Source organism: Artemia sp. Qi Xiang Cuo, chromosome 9, assembly GCF_049724085.1.
Source record: "Artemia sp. Qi Xiang Cuo chromosome 9, ASM4972408v1, whole genome shotgun sequence".
NCBI classification, from domain to species: domain Eukaryota; kingdom Metazoa; phylum Arthropoda; class Branchiopoda; order Anostraca; family Artemiidae; genus Artemia; species Artemia sp. Qi Xiang Cuo.
Window position 1 is genome coordinate 61,313,959 of NC_142802.1, and position 20,269 is coordinate 61,334,227.

General features: G+C 36.3%; 1 protein-coding gene across 3 annotated transcripts in view; it reads right to left on the reverse strand.

Moving 5' to 3' along the window:
- The window catches only part of Kul (Kuzbanian-like), a 314,434-nt gene that overhangs the window by 152,691 nt on the left and 141,474 nt on the right, over positions 1-20,269 (reverse strand). For all 3 annotated transcript variants that reach the window (XM_089094817.1, XM_089094816.1, XM_089094818.1), the window contains exon 5: positions 18,164-18,693. In XM_089094817.1, the coding sequence (XP_088950943.1) occupies positions 18,164-18,693 (530 nt within the window). The remainder of the gene's footprint in view (positions 1-18,163; positions 18,694-20,269) is intronic.

Here is a 20,269-nt window from a genome sequence, read left to right on the forward strand (position 1 = left end):
GTCCCGTCTTTTTGTGTGTGTTGTCTCTGTGTGTGTATCGTCTCTGTGTGTGTGGCTTCTCTGTGTATGTGTGTCGTCTCTGTGTGTGTGTGTGTGTCATCTCTGTGTGTGTGTCATTTCTGTGTGTGTGTCGTCTCTGTGCGTGTGTGTTCTCTCTGTGTGTGTGTCTTCTCTGTGTGTGTGTCGTCGCTATGTGTGTGTGTCGTCGCTTTGTGTGTGTGTCGTTGATTTGTGTGTGTCGTCTAGTGTGTGTGTTGTCTCTGTGTGTGTGTCGTCTCTGTGTGTGTGTGTCGTCTCTGTGCATGTGTCTCTCTGTCTCTGTCTGTGTGTGTGTCGTCTCTGTGCGTGTGTCGTCGCTATGTGTGTGTCGTCTGTGTGTTGTCTCTGTGTATGAGTGTTTTTTCTCTGTGCGTGAGTCCTCTCTGTCGGTGTTTGTGTTCTGTGTGTGTGTGTCGTCTCTATTCTTTTTTCGTCGATATCTGTGTGTTTCCTATCTGTTTGTGTGTTTTTTGTGTGTGTGTGTCGTATCTGTGAGTGTGGGTGGTCTCTGTGTGTGTGTGTGGTGTTTCTGTGTGTTTGTCCTCTCTGTTTGTGAGTCCTCTCTTTGTGTCTGTCGTCTGTGTGTGTGTGTGTGCGTGTGTGTGTGTCGTCTCTGGGTGTGTGTGTCGTCTCTGTGTGTGTGTCGTCTCTGTGCGTGTGTCGTCGCTATGTTTGTGCGTGTGAACTGTGTTTGTGAGTCTTTTGTGTGCGTATATGTTTTCTCTGTGTGCTTACGTTCTCTCTGTCTGTGTGTGTCGTGTCTGTTTGTGTGTGCGTTTCGTCTGTGTGCGTGTTTCGTTGCTATGTATGTGTCGTTGTTGTGTGTGTGTTTTCTCTGTGTGTGTATCGTCTCTGTGCGTGTGTCGTCTTTATGTTTGTTTCTTCTCTGTGTGTATGTCATATCTGTGTGTGTATGTCATCTCTCTGTGTGTGTAGTCTCTCTCTGTGTGTGTGTGTGTGTGTCGTCTCTGTGCGTGTGTTTTCTCTCTGTGTGTTGTCGTCTGTGTGTGTGTGTCGTCTCTGTGCGTGTGTCGTCTCTGTTTGTGTGTTGTCTCTGTGCTTGTTGTCTTTGTGTGTGTGTCGTCTCTGTACGTGTATCGTCTCTATGTGTGTTTCGTCTCTGTGTGTGTGTCGTCTCTTTGTGTGTGTCGTCTCTATGTGTGTTTGTAGTTTCTGTGTGTTTCCTGTCTCTCTGTGTGTGTTGTCTCTGTGTGTGTATCGTCTCTGTGTGTGTGTGATCTGTGTGCGTGTGTGTCGTCTCTGTGTGTGTGTCGTCTCTGTGTGTGTTTCGTCTCTGTGCGTGTGTCTTCTCTCTGTTTGTGTGTCGTCTCTTTGTGTGTGTGGTCGCTATGTGTGTGTGTCTTCGCTGTGTGTGTGTTGTCTCTGTGTGTGTGTCGTCTCTTTGTGTGTGTCGTCTCTGTGTGTGTGTGTTCTCTGTGCGTGTGTCTTCTCTCTGTGTGTGTGTGTCGTCTCTGTGTGCGTGTTGTCTCTTTGTGTGTATCGTCTCTCTATGTGTTTGTCGTTTCTGTGTGTGTGTCTCGTCTCTTTATGTGTGTTTTCTCTGTGTGTGTCTCGTCTCTGTGTGAGTGTCATCTCTGTGTGTGTGTGTCGTCTCTGTGTGTGTGTGGCGTATCTGTGTGTGTGTCGTCTCTGTTTTTGTGTCGTCTCTGTGCGTGTGTCTTCACTCTGTGTGTGTGTTGTCTGTGTTTTCTTGTCGTCGCTATGAGCGTGTGTCGTCTATATGTGTATTTTGTCTCTTTGTGTGTGTTGTCTCTGTTTCGGTGTCGTCTCTGTTTGTGTGTGTGTCATCTCTGTACATGTGTCTTCTTTCTCTCTGTGTTTGTGTGTGTCGTCTCTCTGTGTTTGTCGTCTCTGTACGTGTGTCGTCGCTAAGTGTGTGTCGTCTGTGTGTGTGTGTTGTCTCTCTGTGTGTGTGTCGTCTCTGTGCGTGTGTCGTCTCTCTGTGTGGGAGTCGTCTCTGTGTGTGTATCGTCTCTGTGCGTGTGTCGTCGCTATGTGTGTGTGTCGTCTCTCTGTGTGTGTTGTCTCTGTGTGTGTGTTGTCTCTCTGTGTGTGTATCATCTTTTTGTGTGTGTTGGCTCTATGTGTTTGTCGTCTCTGTGTGTGTGTCGTCTCTGTGTGAAAATCGATGCTCCAGGTAAAAGTCTGAATCAAACACTTTTAGCATATCGAGTGTCCTTACTAAAAAACTACTGCATTAAAAAAAAATAAATTAAATTTATCATACGACCTAAATTATTTCATCAGATACGCCAGCACTCATAAACGATCCTTTTGAAATTCTTCTAACAACATTGATTCTCAAGGTAAAAGTTTGAATCAAACACTTTTAGGATATCGAGTGTCCTTACTAAAAAACTACTGCATTAAAAAAAAAAATGATCATATGACCTAAATTATTTCATCAGATACGCCAGCTCTCATAAACGATCCTTTTGAAATTCTTCTAACAACATCGATTCTCAAGGTAAAAGTTTGAATCAAACACTTTTAGGATATCGAGTGTCCTTACTAAAAAACTACTGCATTAAAAAAAAATTATCATACGACATGAATTAGTTCATCAAAGACAGGTCAGCACTAATAAACGATCCTTTTGAAATTCTACTAAAAACTTCGATGCTCAAGGTAAAAATTGAATCAAACATTTTTAGGATATCGAGTGTGCTTATTAAATAACTACTGCAAAAAAAAATAATTAAAAATTAAACTAATCATACAATCTAAATTATTTCATCAGATACGCCAGCACTTATGAACGATCCTTTTGAAATTCTGCTAAAAACATCGATGCTCAAGGTAAAAGTTTGAATCAAACACTTTTAGGATATCGAATGTCCTTACTAAAAAACTACTGCACTAAAAAAAAAATTAAATTGATCATACGACCTAAATTATTTCATCAGATATGCCAGCACTCACATACGATACTTTTTAAATTCTTCTAACTACACCAATTCTCAAGGTAAAAATTGTAATCAGACACTTTTAGGATATCGAATGTCCTTACTAAAAAACTACTTCATTAAAAAAAATAAATTAAATTTATCATACGACCTAAATTATTTCATCAGATACGTCAGCACTCATAAACGATCCTTTTGAAATTCTGCTAACAACATCGATGCTCAAGGTAAAAGTTGGAATCAAACACTTTTAGGATATCGAGTGTCCTTACTAACTTCTGCATTAAAAAAAATAAATTAAATTTATCATACGACCTAAATTATTTCATCAGATAAGCCAGCACTTATGAACGACCCTTTTGAAATTCTGCTAACAACATCGATGCTCATGGTAAAAGTTTGAATCAAACACTTTTAGGATATCGAGTGTCCTTACTAAAAAACTACTGCCTTAAAAAAATAATTAAATTTATCATACGACCTAAATTATTTCATCAGATACGCTAGCACTCATAAACGATCCTTTTGAAATTCTGCTAACTACATCGATGCTCAAGGTAAAAGTTTGAATCAAACACTTTTAGTATATCGAGTGTCCTTACTGAAAAACAACTGCATTAAAAAAAAAAAATTAAATTGATCATACGACCTAAATTATTTAATCAGATATACAAGCACTCATAAACAATCCTTTTGAAATGCTTCTAACATCATTGATTCTCAAGTTAAAATTTTTAATAAAACACTTTTATTATATCGATTGTCCTTACTAAAAAACTACTGCATTAAAAAAAAAAATTAAATTTATCATAAGACCTAGATTATTTCATCAGATATACCAGCACTCATAAATGATCCTTTTGAAATTCTTCTAACAACATTGATTCTCAAGGTAAAAGTTTTAATCAAACACTTTTAAGATATTAAGTGTCCTTACTGAAAAACTACTGTATTAAAAAAAATATATCATGCGACATGAATTAGTTCATCAAAGACATGTCAGCACTTATAAACGATCGTTTTGAAATTCTACTAAAAACTTCGATGCTCAAGGTAAAAATTGAATCAAACATTTTTAGGATATCGAGTGTGATTATTAAATAACTACTGCAAAAACAAATAATTAAAAATTAAATTAATCATACAATCTAAATTATTTCATCAGATACGCCAGCACTTATGAAAGATCCTTTTGAAATTCTGCTAAAAACATCGATGCTCAAGGTAAAAGTTTGAATCAAATACTTTTAGGATATCGAGTGTCCTTACTAAAAAACTACTGCATTAAAAAAATTAATTAAATTTATCATACGACCTAAATTATTTCATCACATACGCCAGCACTTATGAACGACCCTTTTGAAATTCTGCTAACAACATCGATGCTCAAGGTAAAAGTTTGAATCAAACACTTTTAGGATATCGAGTGTCCTTACTGAAAAACTACTACATTAAAAAAAAGTAATTAAATTGATTATAACAACCTAAATTATTTCATCAGATACGTCAGCACTCATAAATGATCCTTTTGAAATTCTGCTAAAAACATCGATGCTCAAGGTAAAAGTTTTAATCAATTACTATAATACACCCCGCTCCTATCACTCCTTTTTTTAGAGATATGATCGAAATGAATGGTAACGGTTATCAGACAAAAATTCCAATTGCAAAAAAAAAAACAAAAAAAAATAACGCACGCCATGCTAAATGTGATTTAAAAAACCAATCTGGTTGAAAACATGTTTGTTATCGTTAACCATTTGCAAAGATTGATATTGATCAAATCAGAAAAAACGTCAATTGCAAAAAAAAAAAAAAATAACACACGCCATGCTGAATGTGACAATTGTTCCAAATTTATAATAAATATCTCTCTTTTTGCAGTGTGTAGGAACCGGACGGGAATCCCTGCTCGCTTGGAAAGGTACCAATGAAAGGCAAGCAAAACGTGTTTAATCACGTGTAGAGGTCCCATAGAATAACACAGGAAGGAACATAAGGCCATAGTATAGCATAGGAAGGAACATAAACCCAGAGAATAGCATAGCAAGGAACATAATCCATCCAAATCCATAGGTACATGCTCTGGAAAGACGCCATAATCCACCCAAATCCATAAGTACATGCCCTGAAAAGGTGTCAAGGAACGTAATCTCCCCAAGTAGCACAGGAAGGAACATAGTCGGCTAGAATCCATAAGTACATGCTCTGAAAAGGTGCTAAGGAACGTAATCTCCCCAAATAACACCATTATAAGTACTCTATGATATCTCGGACTGATCGCCTCATCCCTTCAAAAATATTTTATTCACAAATTTCATGTTAAAACATTATCCTATCACTAATTATAATCCATCACGCTACTATTATTCAAACATTAATTAATATCGTTCATAGAGTCCAATTTGCGAATTCCTTATCCCGTTTTGCAAATTTCAATCAAACAATTCCGATTGTAAAAGCGTGTTTAATCACGTTGCTTGGAAAGGTATCCACAAGTGCATGCTCTGAAAAGGTGCAAAGGAACGTAATCTCCCCAAATCACACCATTATAAGTACTCTAAGACACCTCGCTCCCATCCCTCCAAAAACATTTTATTCAGAGATTTCTTGTTAAAAAATTATCCAATCACTAATTAGAATCAATCACACTCCTATTATTCAAACATTAATTAATATCGTTCATAGAGTCCAATTTGCGAATTCCTTATCCCTTTTTGCAAATGTTAATCAAACAGTTCCGATTGTAAAAGCGTGTTTAATCACGTTGCTTGGAAAGGTATCCGTAAGTACATGCTCTGAAAAGGTGCCAAGGAACGTAATCTCCCCAAATAACACCATTATAAGTACTCTAAGACACCTCGCTCCCATCACCCTATCCCTCCAAAAATATTTTATTCAGAGATTTCTTATTAAAAAATTATCAAATCACTAATTAGAATCAATCACACACCTATTATTCAACAATTAATTAATATCGTTCATAGAATCCAATTTGCGAATTCCTTATCCCTTTTTGCAAGTGTGAATAAAACAATTCAGATGGTAAAAGCGTGTTTAATCATGTTGCTTGGAAAGGTATCCACAAGTACATGCTCTGAAAAGGTGCCAAGGAACGTAATCTCCACAAATAACACCATTATAAGTACTCTAAGACACCTCACTCCCATCACCCCATCCCTCCAAAAATATTTTATTCAGAGATTTCTTGTTAAAAAATTATCCAATCACTAATTAGAATCAATCACACTCCTATTATTCAAACATTAATTAATATCGTTCATAGAGTCCAATTTGCGAATTCCTTATCCCTTTTTGCAAATGTCAATCAAACAATTCCGATTGTAAAAGCGTGTTTAATCACGTTGCTTGGAAAGGTATTCACAAGTACATGCTCTGAACAGGTGCCAAGGAATGTAATCTCCCCAAATAGCACAGGAGGGCACATAGCGTGCTAGAATAGCATGGGAGGGAACATAAGCCCTTAGAATAGCATAGGAAGGAACAAAGCACTATAGAATAGCATGGGAGGGGACATAAACCCTTAGAATAGCATGGGACGGAACATAAACCCTTAGAATAGCATAGGAAGGAACATAGTGCCATAGAATAGCAAAGGAAGGAACATAATGCCATAGAATTCATTATTAGCATTCTACTAAAGTCTTAAGAAAATCATATCACCAGATTCAGCGTCATCCAGATCAGAAAACTCTGCTGTAGAGATTTCAAGCTGCTATATACAAAAATTAGGAATTTTGTATTTTTTGCCAGAAGAAAGAACGCGGGTGCGTGTTTAACTATTCCTTGTTGTTTTTTCCCAATGGGTTATTGTATCGAATAAATAGTACTAGAAGACTGTGAGAGGGCCCTTGAGAACGGAAATCAAAAGTTCTAGTGCTCTTTTTAAGTAACCGAAGAAATTGGAAGGCAAACAGCCCCACTACTACGCCTTCTTTCTTCCCAAAGACATCCGATAAAATTTTGTGATATCCATTTGATTCAGCTTAGTTGAAAGGTCCAATAGCTATGCCTTTCGGTATGGCATGACCACCGCCCCCCCCCCTCCATGGTCCTGGAACGTCTTGAAAAAAAAATTAGAAATTAAACAAAAAAACATTTTTTAGAACTTCAAGTTAACGTAAATTACTCCATATATGAGAGGGGCTAGCCCTTCTTCAACCCTTGCTGTTTATGCTAAAGTGTGACTTTGACTCTGTGAATTTGACTCTCACAATTCTTTAGATAAGACTGCTCAGACACTGAACACATTGAGTGTTCACATTGAATACACACACATTGAACACATTGAGTGAGTCTGAATGAGAAGTACTTTAAAGAGCTTCAAGAATTTACCGTAAAGAGCGAGGGTTGACAAAGGAGCAGCCCCCTTCATAGACAGAGCAATTTCTCTTCGTTTTAAGTTTTCATGCTGCTCCTTACTTTCAGATGAATAAAAAATTGTTCTTTTAAAAATTGAAGTTATTTAAGCTGGAGAAGAGTCTAAAAACATGAAAAAGGCTGAGCTAAGGGATCTATTAAGACTTTTGAGATTTGTATAAGGCAATCAGACATTTGAAATCATTTTAGCATAGTTACCTTCTTTTGAAAAGAATTTATGTCTTAAAACTTTGTAAAAGCAATTTACGACCATTGTTTACATTGTAGCACTCTAATAAGAGAAGAAAGTTTTCAGAAACCTGCTATAAGAAGAATCTAAAAGGAATGTAGATAGAAACGGATAAATGAAAACTCTTTAGTACTGCTTCCAGGAAAGCAATAAAAAATACAACGATTTTTAGTTTTAAAAAAAATTTATATTGAGTTCACAAACATTTCAAAAATCCTTATTTATTAGAAAATAAACTAGTTTAACCTCATTAATAGGTTTAATTTAAAGCAAGTAGTGAAAAAATGAAAATATTTGGTTAATATTACGAAGTTTTTTTTTGCTTTTTTTTAATACATGAACTGTTTTAAAAGGCTAGAAATAGCCCAAAAGAAGAATTTTCAATATTTTTCTGGTTTGGAGAAAAATTTTGTGGGTTAGGAAAAGACGTTTTTAGCATATCTGAGAGCCCTTGGGCAGCCATTTCAACTCGCTATCTCAGGGTGTTGAATATGGTCCAAAAGTTTCGGTATAGAACCAATGCTCCCTAGATATATTTACTGAACACATTTAGTTACCTTGCTTCACAGCTATACTTTTCAGATCGGTACCATATCCGGATTAAAAATCTGTATCTTAAGGCCCAGTCCCCAGCTTAACTCTGTTTTAGTGAAAGATGATATCTTTTCAAATCGGAATGATTCAGAAAATGATGCCTGACATCCTTTAATAGTGTTTACCCTCCATGCTTTTTACGCTCATTTGAGTATGAGCTCATACTCATACTCACACGTTCTTACCCCAAATTAGTATACATACCCACTACACTAGCCTGACTAACGAAACACAAATACTAAAATAACGCATACACTCGCATAATTATTTTGCATGCTAGTCAATGTTATTTAATAACCTAGTCATCTATACAAAGTGCACTCCCCCCTCCATCTACACCTAACGTAACCAGTCCAATTAAACAGAAAAATCTAAACAAAAAGTGTTGCACAGTCAATTAACCTCAGAAAATTCAGCATATGCAACTCAACTCAGAGAATTCAGTTCTGGAAAATAAACCGAATAAATCAAAATAAGTAAACCCAATAGACACACAGTGTCTATTGACACAGTGTCAGTAAAACATAACACAGTGTCAACACAAAACACGAAGATTAAAAAGGTCAACTGAAAACAGACAGCTCAGCAATTTTTCTATTTGCCGAGATAATTCGGCATATGAAAGTTAATTGTGTAACTTACATCCATTTCCCATGGGCTATCTGGGAGTTTTGAAATCCCCGAAGGCACAATTACTGGACATTTCAACAATGCTGAATTGAAAGGTTATCTTAAAATTCTAATACGATGCCCTTAGGGGAAAAGGGTGTAGTATTGGGGAGGGAGGCTAGTTGCCTCCCTCCCCAAACGATAGATAGGTTTTCGTAGATAGGAGCTTGAAACCTCCCCAGTAGGGTCCTTTCGTAGATAGGAGCTTGAAACCTCTACAGTAGGGTCCTGAGATATTAATTAATTAATTTATTTTTGACCCACTAACAATTATAAAAAAGTGGAGTAACAAAAGAAAATAAAAAGTAAAGACATACAAAAACAAAACACATGCAAAATAATATCAATATAAAAAATACAAATCAAAACAATCGCTGAATAAAAATATGCTGAATCTGATACTTATTTGCTTGAAGCTTGGTTTCTGAAGGGAAAAAGAGTGTGGTATTGGGGAGGGAGGCTAGTTGCCCTCCAACCTTTTTGATCACTTAAAACGGGTGCTAGAAATTTGACTTCCTTCAAAAGAGCCCTCTCCCGATCTTCTGGGACCATTAGTTTAATGTGATAGCCCCTGGAAAGAAAGATAGATATGTTTTCGTAGATAGGAGGTTGAAATCTCTACAGTAGGGTCCTTTCGTAGATAGGAGCTTGAAACCTCTACAGTAGGGTCCTGAGATATGCTGAATCTGATGCTTATTTGTTTGAAGCTTGGTTTCTGTAGGTTAAAATTACATAGCATGATGATACTTTGCAGACATAGAGATGCCGTAGATAAAGGTTTAAGAGAACAATGTGGTTTAGGAAGGTCAAGAGATGCGTTGACCGAAAGTCAGTCTTAGATTAATAATTGAGAAGTACCTACTTCCCCAGAGCCCTTTAGTTCTCAGTTTTGAAGATTACGAGCAAGCGTTTATTCAGCAGAAACAAGAGCTTAGCGATGATCCCAACCTTGTATGGTATAGGAAGTTATTAGCGATATTTATGAGAATAACATCACGACAATTATGGTAGGAAATAAGGCTATTACCTGGATTCATAATGAATCAGGAGCAAGACTGTGTTTTATCCCCATTTATATAGATCATTTGGATGGACTATATTCTAAGGAACACGACAACGGCTATAGGAGAGTATGGAATTAAATGGCAAAGCAAAACTCTTTTAGACTCAAATTATACTGATGATTTGAGTGTCATAGACGAAAATGTTAGCAAAATGAATGTATTTTTTGGAGGTTTTGAGAGTCCAGGGCACAAGCACAGGTCTGACAACTAATGTTGAGGGGACTAAATCGCTTAGACTAGGAATAAATGAAGGTGAAAAGGTGATCTTGGGTAACAAGAAGATCGATTAAGTGGATTGCTTCGCTTACCTATGTAGTATTTTTAGTAAAGACGGTGAGTGAAGCGAAGATGTTAGAAGAAGAATAGCAAAGGCCCATGGTGTTTTCTTACAGTTGAAAAAAGTTTGGAAGAATAGGAGGACAATTCTAGAAGACAAGAATAGAAAACTAAGAGCAACAGTGATGACAGTGGTCAAGTATGGTTCGGAGACGTGGTCGTCCGAAAGACGGAACAGGACTTGTTAGTTGTCTTCCAGAGGATATTTTTACGAATTATTTTGGGTACCCTTCTGATGGACCGTATTTCAAACTGTAACCTGTGCGATAAATGTGGTTCTATCCCGTTTTCTAGGGCTAAAATGAGAAAAAGGTTGAGATTGCTTGGAAATATTTTGCGAATGAAGGATGACAGATTGCAGAAGATCATCCTTTATGGCAAACCATCTAAGGCCGAACGAAAAACCAATCACTCCCGAAGGAAGAGGAGAAGACCGTAAGGAAGGATGTAATGGAAATTGGAACTTCTAGGAGTGGTGTGAAGAGGGCGACTTTGACTAGATTGAGGTGGAGGAGGAGCGTGCGTAGCTGTCCCGGCCTCATTCGGCATGGTGCTGCAGTGAGCTGATAGTATTAGTAATAATTTTAGTATGAGCTTGACTAGGTAGAACTGTCTATGATGACTTTACTATGTCAAGTTGACTGGGTTTTTTATTTTGAGCAGACCAGGTTTCCTGTATTAAGTTGACACTGTATTATGTTCTCTCTGCTGAGTTTAATTTTGTATCCTTTCGGTTGAGCTGCCAGAATTGGGGTTTCTCAGTTGAGTTGTATGTGCTAAGTTTTCTGTGTTTAATTGACTGTGTTACACTTTGTTTATAATTTCGTGTTTTGGCTGGACATTGTTAAGTTTCCTCTAGCTAGAGCCTAGAGAATGGACACAGCTAGATACGCTAGTGAATGATTCTGAATCGTATGTCAAATAATTAAGCAAGTGTAGATGTAAATGGTTGGTACCGTGATTCACTTACGTGATTCACGTGGTCGTGATTCACTTAGTAAGAATGGTTTGTCTTTAAATACTTCAAAACGCGAATATTTATGTTTTAACTCCCGCGCATCGTTTTTCCCGCTTAATTGTTCTGATTTCACTATTCCTGTTATTTGGTCTTTGAAATGGCGTGGTATTTCTGTACTTCTGTAATAAGCTTGTGGATGATTCTATAAAAAAGATTCAGGTTGGAAATTCCAAAATTTTAGCAAATAGGGGGATATTTAAACAGAAAGCTTTATGTAGGATCTATTCGCCTTTTCATTATAATGCTGTTTTTTCCTGTTGGTGTTTTTAGTCTGCTAAAATACCAGGATCTTAGGTTCCTGTGCTCGTATTACTTTTAATATCTTAAGTTCCTTCTTTTTTTGCCTTCCCGTGCTCGGAACCAAAAACTTATTTATAATTATAGCGCATCTGACGTAAAAAATAAGCTTGAGTTTCTTCACGTTAAGTACTGTAGCTAAAATCAGCCCCTGACAAGCTCGGGTCGCACCACGGGCTCATCTGTCCTTTTGTTCATTTGTAGAGTTTTAGTATTTTTGTATTTGTGTTGTTTTGTGTTTTCTCCTTTCTTTTTTCTTTTTCTTTGTACCCACCTTTTCTCCTGTATTTATAAACGGGATATAAATAAATTATTATTATTATTATGAGTTGATGAATTTACGTTAGTGTTGCCGGAGTGGATAATAATTCCACTCAAGAATGGATAAGCATGATTTTGGGCTCATTTGAGGGTGGTTGTGAATCAGTGTGGGTGGCATTGAGTGTGAGTTCTATTAAGTTTGATGTCAGGCATTATTCCCCAAATTCTTCTTATTTGTAGAGGTAGAGGGGCTTGGGCCCTAAAATAAAGATCTCAATCCCGACATGATTCTGATCTAAAGAAATTATAACTATAAAGTGCGGTAATTAAATATATTCACTAATCTTTAGAGTGATGAACAGTGTTCGTGAAAGATACCATTACTTAAATAAAATTGATTAGACAGGGGTGTTTAATTTCCATAAAGATTGGGTTGGAAAAGATAGATCAGGCCCTAAGATCCCACCAAGTACCCTCAAACTATATGCATTATCAATCCTCATACGGTTCTGATTGCAAGAAGATGACATGCACATCTTGATGGTAGATGAATCTAAGAAGCTTAAGTTTGCAGAGATCTTTCGAAAAAATTAATCTGGCTCAAGAGAGGTGTAGTATATTTATGCTTATGATTCGGAAATTTAAACAAAAATTCCATGAGATATAAGTAAAACTGTCTAAGTGCCAAGGACCATTCCCAGAGTGGTTTCTGTATCGTTCTGCTTGGAAATACCAACACCATATATACAAAGACGGTGGTGCTATTTGACCTAAAACCCCGTCTTGAGTACTCAAACTGCAAAAGTTACTACTGCAGGCGTGATTTGTATTTCAAGAATGCATTAAATGCCCATAGTTGTACTAAATGTAACAATGTGTCCCGAATTTTCTTAAAGGGTGGATTCAAGTTTTTTTACCCCCCACCCCTTGGCTGGTACACGTTTAGTCCTCCACAAGGGATATTTATTAATGTTTTGAGCATATTGATTAGCATAACTGATGGGACTTCCTGCCTCTTTCCTTTCTTTTTTTGAATAAATGACCAGTTTTCCTTTTCGTAATTAAATTCGCTTAGCCAGTGGTATTGCAATAAGTAAACTTTCGGGCTAAAATCTATTTATGTGTTCCTAAACTTGACCATTGATAGTTAGTGTCCTAAACATATAACAATAACTATCTTGAAAATTTGTCCGGTGCCTTGTGGGGCTCCAGGGTTGTAAAAAATGTAAAAAACACGATAGGAAATCACTTGAACTTTTTCTTCACTAGAAAAGGACACTATATTTTAATACTTCTGATCAACAAGACCCTGCCCAACTTCGTGCGATAATCTGTTCCATTAGATGAGTGTGAAGGAAAAATTAGAGACATCATTCTTTACTACCGTATGTCTACGTATTGCGTGGAGAATGGAATTTTGAAAGAAAAAGCGCACACATATGAATTTCAATAAGTGTTTCGATTCGAGTTTGATCAAAGACTTATTAGTAATTAACAACACAGTCATTCGTCCTAACTGTGTAACACATTTTTAAACTCAACGAAAACAGAAATGATTATCTTCAGCTCGGCCTCATCGAGATTTCGAACTGTTTGACAAAAAACAAGCTGAGGCAAAAGAAGTTTTTGTCCCAGCACCTGAACAATTAAAAGAAACAAAGGTTCGGATATGCCTTTCATAATGACAAAAGACAACCCGAGGCAAAATAAGAAGTTTTTGTCCCACTACCTGAACAATTAAAAGAAACAAAGGTTCGTCGATCATGTCTTTCATAATGACAAAAGAAAAACCGATGCATAAGTTAAAGGTCCAATAAAAATAAATTTAATTTTTCAAAGGCACTACTTCTAAGTTAAGAATCATATGGAAGTCATGACATTAAGAAAAGGCTCAAATTGTCTGCGTCTAGAAGACAAGGAACAGTGAAAATCCATATATAGAAGCCTGCCGCGTGTATATATATATATATATATATATATATATATATATATATATATATATATATATATATATATATATATATATATCTTCATATAAAAAATTGTAGCAAAAACGAACTTCTATTGTCTAAGGATATGATATAGTGTTAATTTTCCACCTTTGCCAAATATACTATTTTGACGTTGGTTTTTCTTATTTTTTTATGATTGAAAGAAAATAGAATTTAATATTATTTAAATTGTCAATACAATACCAGTCGGTCCCCACAAGTAGATGCTTCAATGTGTTTTATGGTAACAATTTATGGTAAAAATAAAAATGTAAAATACTTCCGACTACTCAAAGATACCAACTCTAGAGGATTAGAATTGCGGCCGAACTGAAAGGCGTGTTCAATATTACGATCAAGTGGCAAAACCGCACCAAACACGCAAACAATTTCCTCAAATTAGTCATTCAACTATATAAAAAATAAAATCACAGGTTAAAAACCTTAAAAACGGCTTTCATTCGAGCTCAGTGTGAATATCAATATAGCGGAACAAAAATTCTATATTTTTGTTTTCCAAAAGACAACTAAAAGACATACTAAATAAAAAAAAAAAAAAATCCCGGCATAGATGAAAAAGAATATGATATACAATTATAAATTAGAATTACGAACATGAACATTGAAATAGCATAATAAAAAGAACTTAATATACAGTGACTCCCTCTCACAGTAATGATTCAATCAGAACTTCAACTTCATCCGTTTTACTTAAACAACTAGGCAACAAAAAGACATTAATCCCCAAGGAAGGGCATAGCTCGTGAAGTGGGTGTATCGATGAAAAACCAGAATTAATATTAGTTGGGGATAGTTTTGTTTACTTAAAAACAATCCAAAGACAATTCAAAGACATACTAAACTAAGAAAAATGCTCGGCATATATGAAAACAATATAAAATAAAATTATGAATATGATATAGATATATGAAATAGCATAATGAAAAAGAACTTAACATATAGTGATTCCTGCTCACAGCAATGAACCAACCAGAACTTCAACTTCTATATTTTTATTTACACAACTTATGCAACAAAAAAAAACAACATAAACTCCAAACGGAGAGCAGAGCTAGTGAAGTTGGGTTTACCGAGTAAGAACCAGAATTAGTTGGCTTTCTTTGGCTTCTGAGACCCAGGGGTTTCCCATTTTCAAATATCGTACAACATCAGAGGGTATGCCTTACGCTTGGTGAGGTGTACCACGTTTAGGACAAACTAGACCTTGCGCGGTACGAAGAAATGCTACGTATTAGAAGTTTACTCCGCGCGGTAGAACAGGCGTCACTCTGTGATGTACGTCAGATTATGACGTAATTAGACATAACCCATTTTGTTTAAAGCAGTTGTTTTTCCTGACTTGGTTTCATCAAGCATAACCAGAGTTCAATGATAGTTCCTTTATAGTTAATCTTTAAATCCTAATCGACGGTAGTGTACTACTCGATGTCCTATTTATGTATATGTTTTTAAAATTTTTGGCAAGTTAAAAATAAAGAATTAATAAAGGTTTTGGGCAGAAATTTGGTAAATTTCTAGAATTGCGGCTATTGAGAAGGAATCGTGCTAAGAAAACAATTCTTACTTCATGATATGCAGAATAGCTAACAAATTTTTACTACAGCTCCACTGTACTTTAGACCCCTCTAAAATGTAAATATATAGCCGAAATTAAATCAACTGCGACGAAATAAGAACGGAAAAAACAAGAGTGACGCATGACAGAATGCTTGGGAAACATATAATTTGGGCTATATTTGCACATTCAAGAAGGAGGAGGGGGGGTAAAGTTTAATGGAGCAGTCAAAATGTGTTTATCTACAATAATTCTGCACATTATGAAATAAGAATAATTCCCTTCTAAATATATCCAATTTTAGACCTTAACCACAAATTTTTCCACGGGCAGTGCCATTCTAAAGGTGACTATGTTCATCGATATAGTACGATATTGTCGAAACAGGAGAATGCACTCGATTTTCAACTATATGCTATTTCACATAATGTATAATAGTCCTATAAAAAAAAGACTTAACTTACTATTCTAAGTTCTTAATATGCTTTTATTCATCAATAATTGATTCTAACAATCCCAGTACAAAATATAAGAGGTATTTTTCAAAGTCTAGAGGGGAACTAGTTAGCAAATACACCCCCCCCCAAATCGACAAGCTTACGTGGGCTTTAGGAAATTCATCTTAGATTTTTGTAACATGCATAATTTTGAGTTGATCAGGGCATCATAAATGTCTGAAACATGCTGTTCTCATTCTAACATTTATACGATAATCGTTTGTATAATACATAATATGTATGATATTATAATACATGCGATAATCAATTGCTATTCAATATTGTAGTCTTCTTTACAGTCAGAATTACATACTGGCTGCGCAAATGCAAAAATGGCTGCACAAATGCAAAACTGGCTGCACACGCCAAAAAGAAAACATACCGAATGCAGCAACAACACTTTTTGTATGAACAATTTAATGGTGCAAGTAATGCATAAATGATGTATACTTCAATTATTTAAGCGATATAGCCTATAAATAATTTCAGCCTCTGATATAATCACTCCTAGGACCTAGAAACATAAAATACAAATATAACTGGTTTTTTAAATATATATAACTAGTGTAATATAATTAGCATAATTAGTCATACAGTTTAAATATAAGTAGTGTTCTCAATTCTATAGAATGTACAGTAACGATAACCGGAAGATTATTTCCTTCTGAGTGAATAACTAAAGTATCCTTCATTAAAAAAAAAAAAAAAAAAAAAAAAAAAAAAAAAAAAAAAAAAAAAACAGAACAGAACAGAACAGGCATCAATCAAATAAATCCATCGAATACCATAAAGCATATATTTTGTATAAAAAAAAAGCCCAAAAATAATTTTTCAAACTGTTCGTGGTAAAGAACTGTAAGTAAGGAGCGACCCGGCTCAATAGTAACCGAAACTCTAAAACACGGAATTTTGATACCAATAGATACATAAAAAAATCGGATTTTTATACTGATTTTAAATATATAAGTTTCACCAAGTTGAGTCTTGCCCTTCAAAAGTTAAGAGCCTGAGAAAATTTACCTTATTTTCGAAAAAAGGGGGGAATACCCCCTAAAAGTCATAGAATCTTAATGAAAATCTCACCATCAGATTTAGCGCATCAGAGAACCCTATTGTAGAGGTTACTATCTGCTATCTGCTCCTTCCTATCTGCAAAAATGTGGAATTTTGTATTTTTGCCAGAAGAAAGATCACGGATGCGTGTTTATTTGTTGTTGTTTTTTTTTTTCAGGAGTGATCGCATCAATCCAGTGGTCTTAAAATTTCACAAGAGGGCTCATTCGAACGGAAATTAAAAGTTTTAGTGCCCTTTTTAAGTGACCAGAAAAATTGGAGGGCAACAAGATCGCCTCCCACGCTCCTTTTTTCCCAAAGTCACCGGATCAAAATTTCTAGACAGCTATTTTGTTCAGCATAGTCGAAGAATCTAATAACTATGTCCACAGTCCCTGGGGGAAGGGCTACAAGTTATGAACTTGCATTGTTTACATATAGTATTGTTTATTAGGAAGTCTACAGACGTTTTCAGGAAGGATTTTTTTCTGGTGGGGATGGGAGGGTTCGAGAGGAGGGGGTTACGTGGGAGAATCTTTCCATGAAGGAATTTTTCTTGAGGGAAAAGAATTTTCTATGGAGGGGGTGCCGGTTTTCCCAGCATTATTTGAAAAACGATCAGAAATTAAATAAAAAAAAGTTTTTTCAACTGAAACTAAGGAGCAACAGAAATTATTACGCATATGAGGGGGTTCTTCCCCTTGTCAATGCCTTGCTCTTTGCGCTAAAGTATTTTTAGTACTTTCAAAAGAGCTATTTATTCTAATTAAACGGCCTTTGTGCTTCAGGGGCCATTCTGAAAAAATTGGAACAAAATTTGAACTTAACGCAAAGAGCGAGGTATTGACTATGGGCGAAACCCCTCATATACGTAATAATTTCTGTTCGTTTTAAGTTTTAATGTTGCTCCTTGCTTTGAGTTGAAAAGGCTTGTTTTTTTTAATTTAATCAATGTTAAGAGAAGAATAGTCCTGTTTTTAAAGCGAGTTTAGATACTTGTCTAAGAGAGAGTGTGAGAAATAGCGAGATTCTAGACCAGTGAATGGATAGGTCTGAGACTGATGGATCCAATGAGGAAAATATCTTGTCTTTTTGGTTCGATTTAAAGCTGCATGTTTTCCGCAAAATCACTTATTTCAGAGGGCACATATACCTTGAGGCCTCGTTAAACATAAACCTCTACCATGTTCTTTATTAGCTTAAATATTTACCTGCAAGTATAGCATACAAGTTTTTTTCTTAGGATCAATGAGAGCTCTCCGTTTCCTCCCTTCGTTTCCTCGAATCCATCCCGAATATAGTTCTTTGTCTATAAAACCACCAGTTGTAAAGTTTAATGGTTCTTGAGATCTTTTTCTTCTGACTAAGTTACTACGATTCCTTAAAGCACTAATATCATTTAAGTCATTTTTAAGTAGCACATGGCTGCCTTCAGCCATCTCTGGCAGCAGTATATCATTTTGTATCACAGAATTGCTATCTTTGGCACTGGGGCACAAGTTGCTTTCACAGTATCCTCGGTTCTCCTCGACTCGTTTTAAATAAAGCTTGTGAGAGGCACAACCGTCGTTTTCGGGGTATCGAACATCGAAATGCCTATAAGCAATTGTTCGAAACTCGGGAGGTTCAGAAAAATAGCTACCCGATGAGTCAAAGTAGTAAATTTCGTTTGGGGTGTGAATGAAGCCTTCAAATGTTCCATCGGATTTGATAATTCCTTCAGCATGGCTGGTCTCATCGTCTGTAAAATTTGTTAGACAAGGTTAAGATTTATTTTAATATCTTGTTTTATATATTTAGTAATTTTTCACTACATCCAGCCCATAACTAATCTGAAAAACAATCACATGCTACTGCTACACATCAAATAATGGTTTCTCCGGAGTACTTTTACAATCAAGTCGTAATTTTCAGTTTTCAGGTTCGATTTTCGGCTGATCACGAAAAACAACTTTCTTTGCTTTATTTTTAGGCCTGAAGCCTTAAAGCAAGCGAGTATATCTCACTATAGAGATTGCATAGACTCAAAAGGTTTTTATTGATAAATGTCAAATTGTCTACACCGTTTGGTAAGTTTACCGTGTTTTGTCTCACAGACGGGTGACCAAGCTGAAACCACCAGTAAAAGTGTTGTTTTTCATCGGGGGCACGATGTTACTAGGTTAAGGGGACTTGCAACTTGGTAGGCGGGGAAATTTTTTTTCCGGTCCTTGCAAGAATATATACACTATGGTTAATTTCATTTGTATGCGCTTTTGTCCGACTGGTTCCATGTTCTTTGGTTAATTATTTTAATAACAGAAAAAAGAGAAGTAAGACTTAGATTAATGATATTCTTGGGATAGCGCAAATACACACCACAGGAAAACAAGCTAGTTTTGAGAAAGTGTTACGAAAATGAGGCAAACACAAAGTAGACATATTTGACTTACTTACTTGACTTAACTCTTGCTCAGCAGGGTCACCAGCGTAGAGAGACCTGGTTGACAGCGCTCTCAGTCTTCTCCAAGCAGCCCTGTCCAGGGCTAGGGATGGGGCCTCATTTGGGTCGATGTTGCGGTTGAAGAGGCGTTGATTTATAACATCAGCCCATTTGGTGCGAGGCCTCCCTCGAGGACGTTTCCAGACAAACGAGGAATTGAAGTCCGATATGATCCTTGCAGGGGAATTGGGCAGTAGGCGGAGTAAGTGGCCGTACCATCTTAGAGAACGAACTTCTACTTAGGTAGAGAGGTTTGCTAACTTAAAGGTCTTCAGGATATCAGTATTGCGGATCTTTTTATACTATTTGAAGCCTTCAACTCGACGCAGGTGTCTAGTTTGGATGGTATTGACCTTTCTTAGCTGTGTCTGGGTTATCGGCCATGTCTCAGAAGAGTACAGTATGAATCTTGAGCCTGTGGCGTTGTAAATACGGGCTTTTGTAAGGCGACTAATTTTCGGTTTGTGGGACTGCTCTCAGAAGCCGTCAGAATACAGAGTTTACTTTGGCTAATCTGGCTGAGGTTTCGGCGTCAAGTGTGCCATTTGATGATATAATTGATCCGAGATAAGTGAACTGCCTAACCACGTCAACAGCTTGGCCGTTGATCGCAACAGTTAAAGGCGATCGCAAAAGTAGACATATACTTAACAAAATTGATTTTTGCAAGCATCTGAAGAACATTTGCAGCCCTTCAATTCTTGTTTCAAGAACAGTGATAAGTCGTCTTCTCATTTGCCATTTTTGGTAAAAGTTCTCTACATACTCCATATTACAAAGGCTAGGTCTAATGGTTGCCATCAAACACTCGTTTACCGTGTCAGTAGAGAGGGGG